General features: G+C 39.3%; 1 protein-coding gene across 2 annotated transcripts in view; it reads left to right on the top strand.

The window, feature by feature from the left end:
* The window catches only part of BLTP3B (bridge-like lipid transfer protein family member 3B), an 88,940-nt gene that overhangs the window by 30,829 nt on the left and 46,095 nt on the right, over window positions 1-12,016 (top strand). For both annotated transcript variants that reach the window (XM_004583136.3, XM_058673234.1), the window contains exons 3-4: window positions 979-1,017; window positions 3,667-3,758. In XM_004583136.3, coding sequence (XP_004583193.2) covers window positions 979-1,017; window positions 3,667-3,758 — 131 coding nt within the window. The remainder of the gene's footprint in view (window positions 1-978; window positions 1,018-3,666; window positions 3,759-12,016) is intronic.

Here is a 12,016-nt window from a genome sequence, read left to right as displayed (position 1 = left end):
TGTCTAAGATCAAGCGTACATTTTGAAATACCCTAATCTATTAATGTTATTAATTTATGTATTTTAATTTTAAGGTTATCAATACTTTTCTAATTAAAATTTTTAGTGTATTTTATTGTCATGAGATTCTTTAAGTTTGCAGTGAGGAAATCACTTTATTTTGAGTAAATACAGAGGAACTGATAAGACATGCTATACACTTTGTCTACTTTCATTTGAAATTTCTCTTTTCATTTGTTTATTTTTCATTTTGAAGTTTAAAAATTTTCTGTTTACTGCTATTATTATCCTAGTGACAGTATTGTTTGATTAAGGATGCCATTTATATCGTATCTTGCTCTTCATTGTCATAGTTTGCAAGTCTGCCTAGTGGAAATACTGTGTGCTATCTTGCTGCATAAAATGAAGATACAGCTACTCAAGAAAAAGTTGTAGAAAATTTTCCTATATTCTTTGCTAGTTTTTTTAAAAGGACCTTTTTCAAAAATGTTTTTTTCTTTATAAATGCAAATAATTACAAAGACATGACATTTTTAGTTCATTTGCAGCATTTTGAATGTTATTTATTTGGTTTTGCCTACATTTTATGTTAATGAACTCAACTTTTGTATTTGGCTATATATAAAAACATTTTATGATTAAATAAGTTATTAAATGAACAGAATATTGATTATACTTTGCTGGAAACTATTTAAATTATGAGACTAAACTATTTCAGGACTAAGAAAATAAAATAACTTGAAGTTCCTGAGTTAAGGATAACTAAGAAAATAATAATTTTTTGTATTTCTTATATAAAATGGATAACAGCTTGTTTTAAAATTGTAGATATGTCTCTCATTCTATTATTTATAATTTTAGAAGAATGCCGTGCAGTCCAATTTGATGTCTATCACTGTATTAACATAATATTTGTTTTGCATACTTTCATTTTTGAAAAAAGTTACATGTTTTAAAGAAAAGTGTTTTTATTTGTAGATCCCGTGGACAAAATTGAAAACACATCCCATCTGTTTGGTGAGTTTTGAAACAGCCTCAAAAAATAAACATTTGTATATATGCATTATCTATTCTATTAATTTCTTTTTCCATGCAAATAATTTTCTGGATTTTTCATTACTTATCTTTCACTTTATTTTGATAGAACCTAATTTTCTTAGACATTAAATGAAAAGGAAGTTCTTGAGGTCTAGTATATTAAGATCTAAGTAGATATATTACATGATTAAATGCTTTATTGATGGGATTTTTCCTTTTTTTTAATAAACATTTTTGTTTATTTGAAAGGGTTACAGAGAGAGACTTTAGAGAGAGATTTTTCTTCTGCTGGTTCACTCCTAAAATGGCCACAGTGGCCATGGCTGGGCCAGGCCAAAGCCAGGAGCCTGGGGTTTCTTGCAGTTCTCCCACATCTGTGCAGGGACCCAAGCCTCTGGAACATTGCTGCTGGCATGTTAGTAGGAACCTGGAGTGGAAGTAGAGCACCCAGGTGTCAAGGTGGTGCGTGTGTGGGAGGGATACTGACCTTGCAAGCAGCAGCCTAAACTGTACCACAACGCTCTCCCCAGTGGGATTTCTCTTTAATCTTGTCCTACCTATCTAGTAAATTAAGTAGTGTGTTCTTGAGCATACAGGAGTTAATGAGACAGAGCCAGCAAAGGGGCGTGGCTTTTTCTGTCTGTTGGTTTACTCCCCAAGTGAGCATGCCTTGGCCAGGCTGAAGCCCAGATCTTTGTCCAGGTCTCCCACATTGGTGTAGGGACCAGAGCTTTCCAGTCACATACCAGAGGCTGGGTGGACAGTGAAGTAGCTGGGGTACAAACTAGCACCAAAATGGGATTGCAGTATTGCAGGAAGCAGCCTAATTTGCCAAGTTAAAACACTGGTCCCCAAATACACTTTGCTTGTTAAGGAAAATTGATCACTTTATGATTTAGTGATTCATTCCTTCTACAGACACTTGTTCAGCACCTATATAGTTGGCTGAAGAAATGTGTTTAGTCTTACAATGAATAATTCAAAAAATAAAACAAGATTGTTTTAGATGATAAATACATAAAATAGGGCCCAGCGCAAGGGCCCAGCGCAAAGGCCCAGCGGCTAAAGTCCTCGCCTTCAACGTGTTGGGATTACCATATGGGTGCCGGTTCTAATCCTGCAGCCCCACTTCCCATCCAGCTCCCTGCTAGTGGCCTGGGAAAGCAGTTGAGGACGGCCCAAAGCCTTGGTACCCTGCACCTGCGTGGGAGATCTGGAAGAGGTTTCGGGCTCCTGGGTTCAGATTGGCTCAGCTCGGCCATTGCAACTGCTTGGGGAGTGAACCATCGAACGGAAGATCTTCCTCTCTGTCTCTCCTCCTCTTTGTATATCTGACTTTATGATAAAAATGAAATAAATCTTAAAATATATTATACCTGTATAAAAAATACAAAAAGGAGAAAGACTAGTTATATTCAGCCAATAAGGGTGTAAGGTCTTTCCTCAAGAAAGATTACTCTGAAAAACAGCTTTTTACATTATGAGAGTGTTTACCTTTTCACACCTCCTTTGTCATACATCAAAGCTCAGTTCTTAAATTGAATAAGGTGTTTAAGTTTTTAGAGTAGTCCAATGCTATTAATATTTTGTCTTTTGACATTTATTTTTATTTTTATCTTTTTGAAAGGCAAAGCAAGAGCACTTGCCTGTGTGCATATGCATATAAAAGAGAAATTTTGCTGATTTGCCCACCAAGTGGCTACAATTGCCAGGGCTGAAGCAGGCCAGAGCCAGGAGACAAGAACTCTTTCTAAGTTTCCCCCCTGGATGATGGTGGCTAAGGGACTTGATCCATTATCTGCTGCCCCCTGGGATGCCTTAAGCAGGAAGCTGGGTCAGAAGCAGAGTTACCAGGACTTAAGCTGGCTCTCTAATATGAGATCCTGGCATTGCAAGCAATAGCTTAATGCACTGTGCAATAGCTCCCATCTTTATTATCATCTCATTTGTTCATTGCTAATATCACACATCCGAGATGAGAAATTCTGTTTCCATGACAATCTGATCATCTCAGTAGTTAATGGATACTTCCTGATTTTAATGTTTAATTTTCGTTTTTTAAGAGAAATAGAATCTTCCATCTGCTGATTCAATCCCAATATTCTTGCAGTAGCTGGTGCTAGGTCAGGCTGAAGCTTGGCACATGGAAAACAATCCAGTTCTCCCAAGTGGGTAGCAGAGATACAAAAGTTGAACCATTAGTGACTGCCTTCCAGGGTGCACATTAGCAGGCAAGTGCATCACAAGTGGGCTGGGACTCCACCCAGGCACTCTGATGAGGGGTGCAGGCATTCCAAGTAGGTGGTGTCTTTAGTGCTGCCCCAAATATTTGCCCATTAGTTTTGCTTTTGTTTTGCTTTTTTTTTTCTTCTATTTTGTTTGTTAATACATATAGAGTTTCCAAAAGTTAACAGATGCCTTGAGGGAAGACAGCCCTTTTTTCCTTTTTCATATTTGTCTTTTTAGGCCTTAAAATAAGCAACTGAAATGACTCCTCATTTACTGTTTTATTTTCATTTGTTGCTCAAGAAAAAAAGAAGAAATGAAAGCTAGAAGTCTTAAAAAATACTTTTGTAATTTAAGGAAACTATCTTACTTTTTAAGTATCTTTTTAAATATCTTTTTAAGACTTTGGATAAAGTAATAATGGAAATGAGTACGTGTGAAGAACCACGAGCTCCTAATGGCCCATCCCCAATTGCAACTGCTTCAGGACAGAGGTAAGCTGTGTAGCTGTCACAGTGTGTGGTTTTCTTTTTTTTGTTGTTTGTTTGTTTTGTTTTGTTTTAAATAGTTAACTTGGTCATCTTCAGTAATGGAACAGAAGGAAAATAGAATCCCTTATCCTCAAACATCTTCTGTTTCAGTTATTGTCCCATTATACATTTTATAATGTTAGTTATATACACTGTGAAAATATCAGCTTCTTTTAATATTTTTTCTGTTCTTACTGTTAAGTAACAGTAAGTAACCAGGACAGAGCAGTAGCAAGTAAAGAGCTTTGGCATTCTGTAAGTCCGTCTCTTAGTCTTGAATATATAATCCCGTTGTTTTCCATGATTTTGCTTAGTGCAGTTTTAGGCTGTGGTCAAATATGATCCAAAAATACTTAATATTTCATAAGTTTTAAATTATATATCTGGTCTGAGTGGCATGGTGAAATTTTGTGTGTCATTACTCCACTCTTCCAGGGATGTGAATCATTCATCTGCCCATTGTAACCATGCTGTAGATGCTGTTTTCCCGTTAGTCACTTAGTAGATTTCTGGCTTATCAGGTTGACTGTCATGCACCACATTGTGTGTGTGTTCAAGTAAGTAACCTTTATGAACTCTAAGTCACAGTGCCCATCATTCATCATAGAGTATCTTACTGAGTAGCCATTGTATCATCTTATCACAAGAAGAAAGGTGAGTATAGTTCAGTAAAATATAATTAAACATGTTTTTACTTTTAAAAATAAGATTATTTATTTGAGTGGCAGAGTTACAGGGAGAGAAAGATCAGTCCATTGGTTTACTCCCTCTGATGGCTGTGTTTTCTGGGTCTGGACCAAGTGGAAATCTGGGTCTCCATATGGATGGTAGGGTACAAGTAATTGGGCCATCTCCTGCTGCTTTTCACAGGCTGTTAACAGGGAGCTAGATATGAAGTGAAGCAGTTGGAACACACCAGTGCCTATATGGGATGGCAGTATCGCAGGCAACGACTGTACCCACTGTGCCACAATGCTTGTCCCCACATTTTTACTTTTTATTTTAAAGATAGAGGTATTTTATTTTAAAAAGGGTTTATTTATTTATTGGAACATTAGAATTACAGAAAGAGAGTCAAAGAGCTCTTATAGCCACTGGCTCATTCTGCAGTGCTGAGCCAGGCTGAAGCCAGAAGCCAGGAACTACTTCCAGGTCTTGTGTGGTTAGCAGGCAATCAAATCCCTGGGCCACCTTCTGCTGCTTTTTCCTGGCTGTTAGTAAGGAGCTGGATTGGAAGCAGAGCAGCTGGGACATGAACCGACATCCATATGAGACACTGGTATTGCTGGTGGCACCAGCCTGGAGACACAGCTCTTGTATCTCCTGGTTCCTGTAACCCATATGCCTGCAACAGCTGGGATTGGGCCAGCTGAAGCCAGCAGCCTAGAACTCAAGGCAGAAATCCCAAGTAGGTAGCAGGGGCCCAATTACTCGACCCATTGGTAGCTACCTCCTCGAGTACATTAGAGAATTAGAAGTAGAACTGTGATGTGAACCCAGGCATCTGACATGGGATGCAGTTAACTACTACACCAAATGCCTAAACCCAGTGAAATATATATTTTTTTAAAGATTTGTTTATTTGACAGAATTAGAGATGCAGACAGGCCATGATCTTCTATCCGCCTGTTGGCTCCCCAAGTGAGTGCAGTGGCTAGTGCTGGACTGAGCCAAAGCCAGGAGCCTGGAGCCAGGAACTTCTGGGGCTTCTAGTGGGTAAAGGGGTCCAAGCAACTGGGATGTCTTGCTGCTTTCCCAGGTGCATTAGCAGTGAGCTGAGTCAAGTGTAGTAGCTGGGACTCAGACCAGCATCCATATGGGTGGGATACTGCCACCGCAGGCAGCAACTTTACCCTGTATGTCACAGCACTGTCCCCCCCCAGTACAATATTCTAAGAGAGAGAGAGAGAGAGACCACATTTGCATAGCTTGTATTACAAAATTGTTTATATATGGTAAGTGTAGTACTACTGTGTTTCAGGCTTCCACCTGAGATCTTACAATGTTTCCCTTTCAGATGAGAAGGAACTACCATAGTTTCTTTGCATGTCATTTCCTGTACATCATTAGAACTTTTATGACTTTCAAGGTTTGGATTGATTGATGCCATAATTAATTGAAATCCGTTTGGATTATCCTAAAATTCAATATAAAATGTTAACACTTCCCACAGGTTGAATTTTGATAATTATTAGTAAATAATAGTGTAGAAACATTGGGCTAGGCTCAATTTTTTTATTTCTTATTTATTTATTTTTATTTATATAAAAACAGAGAGAACCTTCTCTTGGTTGGCTCATTCCTCAAATGCCTACCACAGCCAAAGATGGCCCAGGCTAAAGCTAGAAGCCAAAAAGTTGATCTAACTCTCCTACCTGATTAGGCAAGGACCCACCTGCAAATGTGTGCGTACAAAAAGCTGAGATTAGGGGCCCGGCACGATAATGTAGTGGATAAAGTCCTTGCCTTGAATGTGCCCTGGTCCCATATAGGTGCCGGTTCTAATCCTGGCTGCCCAGCTTCCCACCCAGCTCCCTGTTTGTGCCCTGCGAAAGCAGTGAGGTCAGCACAAAGCCTTGGGACCCTGCACCCACGTGGGAGACCCAGAAGAAGCTCCTAGTTCCTGGCTTTGGACCATAGCGCTGGCTGTTGTGGTCACTTGGGGAGTGAATCATCGGACGGGATCTTCCTCTCTGTCTGCTCCTCTCTGTGTATCTGACTTTGCAATTAAAACAAATAAATCTTTTTTTTTTTTTTTTTAAGAAAAAGGCTGAGATTAGGAGCAGAGCCGAAAATTGGGCTACAATATGGGACAGGAGCATACCAAGGAACATTTTCATGGCTATGTCCAGTGCCTGACCCATAAAACTTTCTTGAAAAGTTAGAATAATATGTTATGAAATTTGCTTGTTTTTGTAGTCAGTGGATCATGTAACATTTTCTTAATGATTGATGCCTATATTATGTCTAGATTAGTTAAAAATTATCTCATGTATTTTTTTCACATTTTATATTTTATTATTATTATCATTTTATGATACAGTTCCATAGGCTACTGGTATTTCCCTTATCCCAGCCCTAATCCCCCCCACCTGGTTCCTCTATATCATTACTATAGTATAGTTCTTCATACACAGTCATATGTCCATCACTGCAGGCATGGACAATGGCAGAGAGTCCAGCATCCTATTGTCAAGATATAGTAAACAGTTTCATTGTAAGTCCATCTTTGTTTGGAAGTAGAGATGCATACTACCTTGTAGCCTCACATCTGGATATGTTAGTCTCCATTTCACAGCTACTGTACATCCCCTCAATTGAAAAATCGTAATACAAAATCAACAATAGAAAGAAAAATAGAAATTTACAATGCCATGAAGTTAAATAGCATGTTACTAGATATGACAGTCTCCATTACACAGTTACTATATAATCTCCTTGAATGAAAAGCCACAAAATAAAATCAACATCAGGATAAAAGAGATCAGCAACACCATGAAGTTAAATATCATGCTACTAAATGACTAACGTGTAGTTGAAGAAATGAAAATCAAGAACCTTCTTGAAGAAAATGATGCTACTGTATGATCTAGGAGTCTGAAAAATTTAATCAGAAGAAAGTGTTTTGAAGAGGTGAAACTAAAAGAAAACATCTAAACCCATGTGGTATAGTTTCGCTGATTTTTGTTGGTGAAATGTGTCTCTTCTAGACGACAAATACCTGGATTTTGGTTTTTAATCCAGTCTACTAATCTATGATGTTTGATTGAGCTTAAGCCAGTTACTTTCAGGGTTAATATGTATGGGTGATAATTTGGTCCTGTCAATTTAGGAATGGGTTGTTCATTGGTTTGGTCTTTTGTTGTCATTTTACTGGGATGTTCTTCCCGTTTGCCTTTGGTTTTGTTTGGTGCTATTCCTCTTCTCTGTCAAGAGAACGTCTTGAAGTATTATTTGTAGGGCATTTTTGAAAGAGGCAAATTCTTGTAACTTTTCTTTACTGTGGAAGAATTGTATTTCATTTTCAAAGACAAAAGAAAGCTTTGCTGGATATGTTATCCTAGGCCGACAATTTTTTTTTCTTTTAGAATCTGGAATATGTCACCCCATTCTCTTCTTGCCTGTAGAGTTTCCTGTGAGAGATCTCCTGAGTTAAATTGGCATTCCTTTATATGTCAATTGATCTTTTTCACGTGCACATTTCAGGATCTTTTCCTTATGTTCAATTGAAGAGAGCTTGATGATCTTGTGTCTTGTTGAAGAACACTTTTGATCAAGCCTGTTGGGAGGTCTGTGCCCTTCCTGGATCTTGTTTCCCAATTCTTTCTCTAGATTAGGGAAATTTTTCTTTATTATTTCATTAAATACATTTGCAAACTCAGCTTCTCTTTCTGCACCTTCTGTGACTCCCATAACTCTTTTATTAGGCCTCTTAATAGTGTCTTTCAATTCTTGAATACTTTTTTTTGGCCTGATCCAGCTCTGCTTCTAGCTTTTTGTTTGATTCTCCCTGATGACAGGAAATATCTTCCAATTCTGAGATTCTTTCTTCTGCTTGCTTCATTCTATTTTGGAGACTCTCCACTGTACTTTTAATTTGCTCTACTGTGTTCTTAATTTCTGATATATCAGCCTTGATTTGCTTTATTGCTTCCTTAAATTCTTTGAACTCTTTTATGTGCTTCTCATTGTGGATCAGAAGCTTTAAACTGAGTTTTCTGAATTCTGCGTGCCCCATTTTCTCTATGTCTTCCTCAGTTGACTCTGAGGTTGGCATAGGATTTTGCTCCTTTGCAGGGGAGTTTTCAGTATTATTCATTGTGCCTTTGTCTCTTCTTTTGCTCTTGGTCATTGCACTTATGGTTAGCAGAGTCTTCTTGGGGCAGGTTTCTAAGCTGTATCACCCACAGGTCTACATTGTGATTTTACTTTTTGCGGTTGGTACACAACTCTTTGCTTGCAGCCAATTGTGCCACTCCCTCAAGCGAGTTCCAGGTCTGGGTTCCTATGTTAGATTTCCACCAAGAACTCCGTAACCCCAACTCCTGGCTCACCACTCTCCACCTTCTGTGATACTGTGCTGAGGCTGCAGAGCTGTCTCTGCAACCTTTCTCCCACTTCTGGTTGGAGCAGGTCCCAGGATTAGGGAGACACCGGGTATCCTATATAGCTTGGTTGTTGGTGGCACTGATCTTGCTGGTACCTGTTGGCCATTAGGTCTGGGTGCCACACGGACCTATTTTGAGCTGCACAATGCCACAGTTGGTATTATTTTCCTGTGGGACCAGTGCAACCCATAGAAATCAGTGAGTTCTCACAAGCTCAGCACATGTGCAGTTCACTGTTGTCCCCTGCAGTCCTAAAGCTTTTGCCACAGTGTACAAAATGGCACCTAACATACCACTACTAGAATTCTTGATCTGATGGCCGTCAGGTCTGAGGTCTACCCAGACCTGTCTTGGGTGGAACCTGTGGAATGCCACGTTGCTGCAGTTCACTGAGTCAGAAATGAGTTCACTTCCAGCTCAGCGTTTGCTCAGTACTTTCCCTTGCCTTTGCCTCCTTACTCAAAATGGCTCCCAGTTCGGCTCTAGGGGGCTGACTGGGATGTGAAATCCACCCTGTTCTCTCACTGCCTGTCTGGGATGTGCTGCTCTGTCTCTGCTCCTGGTCAAATCAAACGGACCAGCAGGGCAGACAGTTCTTTGTCTGGGTTCACCTCCCAAGCTCCCAGTAAAAGTCCCTTCCCACCTGGTTGCTGCTGGAGTTCCGGCTGCTGGTGGAGTTCAGATGGCTGTTAGCTGAATGATGCTGGAATATCAGTCACTGCAACACCACACCATTGTTTTCGCTGCTTTCCTGTGTCTGTCAGTCTCCAGGTACCCCTCTGCTGTTGTTCTGTCCTCTCCTATTTCCTGGAATGTGTCCTCTCTGCTTCATTGTGATTAAATGTTTCTCTGCCCGTTTAAACGTGTCCTTACCCTATTCCGCCGTCTTGATTCTCATCTCCATGTATTTTAATGTGATTATACTCCCTCAAGTTGTGTGCCATATGAATCTGTACATCCATAATATCCTAGATGCTTTGTAAAACTACTAGTAAAACTTCTCAAGGGTGAATATCATCATGTGCACACACACAGTCATGCACTCCTCTTTCACAAAGGTTAATGCACATATGTGTTAATGTGTTGCATGAAAATGCCTGTATTTAAGCAGTCACTTTCTACATGAGAAAATAATGATGATCCATCCTCTTCTTAGGTGTTGACTAAAAGCTGTGTTTATCTGATAAACAGTTTATGTTTGGGCTACAGTAATGATAAACTTGAAAATGATATTCCAGATTAACTTTGCAGTTTATGCAAAATCTACAAGTTGATTTTTTAAAAAATTTGCTTGTTTTATTGGTGAGACAGAAAAAGCTCCTACCCACTGGTTCGCTTCCCAGTTGCCTGGAAAGGTTATGGAGGCTGAAGCTGGCAAGCTATAGCTATCAGTATCTGAGTTGCTGCTACCCTTGTGGGAGACATGGATGGGTCTGTGGGTCCTGGGTCCCTGGGTCCTGTCTTCGACCCCCCATTGTTGTGGATGTATTCTCTCTTTCCTGTCTTTCAAATAAAATAATTTTTAAGAAAATTGAAAGAGGAAAAGAAAACTAATAAGAAGGAATGAGTTTTTAAAAATTAAGTATTGCGGAAATGCACCATTTTGTCCATGTATGCTTAGTGTGTTTGATAATATTCTTTGTAATTTATGTTTGTTGTCATATTAGCAAGCTTTTAAATTTTGGCTTTGTAATCATAGTAATTGTTGAATTTTTACAAATGACGATATGGTTAATCTATTTAATGTATTCCAGAATTGGTCCAAGTTTACTGTTTTGAGTGATTACTGACACATTCTCTTTTAAGCTACTTCTCTTAAAGTTGTGATTCAGTAGGTCTGGAATGGATATGGAGAATTTGAATGTGTAGTAGGCATTTGGCCGAGTGGTTCAGCTACGCGATGTCTGTGTTCTATATTTGAGTGCCTGGGTTTAATAACTGATTCTGGTTCTTATTCCAGCTTCCTGTTCGTGCAGACTCTGGGAAGTACTGGGTTCCTGCCACTCGTGTGGGAGATTGGGATTGAGTTTCCAGCTCCTGCCTTTTTTGCCGGGTCAGCCCCAGTCGTGGTTGGGAAGTGAAATAACAGATGAAAGATCTATCTGTCTGTCTTGCTGCTTCTCCCATAAGGGATTTTTTGGGGTGCAAGCACTTGGTGTGTCATTCATCATTTTGCTACTGTTAGGCTGGGTCAGAGGCAGAGTAGCAGGACTTAGAGCAGCGCTCTACACAGGTTGTTGGCATCACAAGCAGTGGCTTCACTTGCTGCACTGTGGTGCCACCTCACATAGGGAGATGCACTCCTCCACGAAGGTGATCAAACTAAAAACAAACAAACACCTTAATTATAAAATATAACTCCATCTTCTTGGCAGGATTTCAGTAGAACCTTAAAAATAGGCTATAGTCATTGATTCTTCTATATATTGGTAGGTCCTCCAATATATGTATTGTAAAATTTTACTTTTTTTTTTGTTGAAGATATGTATTTTTTATTTAAAAGGCAGGGCATGAGGGGAAGAGATGTTCCATCCAGTGACTGCAGTGCTGAGGCTGAAGCCCAGAGCCAGAATGGCATCCTGGTCTCTGTGAGACTGTCAGGGACCAAAGGATGGGTCATACTCCACTGCCTTTCCAGGCAAGCCAGCAGGGGGCTGTCTAGAGTTAGAACAGGTAGAGTTAGTTATTCCTAAGGCTTCCCTCAGGCAATTGTGATGGACATATTCTTTTCAGCCACAAGAATATTTCTGCATTGAGTGACCTGTATTTGCTCTTTGGATCAAATCAGCTACTCTCTAGGATGAAGACGAGTTCTTTTTCTTCATTTCTCAATTTTCTAAACTCAGTAGTTGATCACTTCATTTTATACCACTTCATTTTATGCCAGAATTACCTCAGCAAGCCAAGGAGTTTGTAAGTTTCTGTACCTACATCAGTTCATTTAAGTACTACAGCAGCCTTTTCAGGCAGGTGTAGTTTTTGTTTTCTAAGTGAAGAAACAAATTTTAAATAGTTTGTTGATAATTATATGGGTATTGTTATTTTATTATGAGTGATGCTTATATTTTAGAAAGTGTCATGAATTAAGACTTCATTTACTTGGTTCATTTGCTC

This window comes from Ochotona princeps, chromosome 15 (assembly GCF_030435755.1).
Source record: "Ochotona princeps isolate mOchPri1 chromosome 15, mOchPri1.hap1, whole genome shotgun sequence".
Classification (NCBI taxonomy): domain Eukaryota; kingdom Metazoa; phylum Chordata; class Mammalia; order Lagomorpha; family Ochotonidae; genus Ochotona; species Ochotona princeps.
This window is presented reverse-complemented; position numbering and strand designations above follow the sequence as displayed.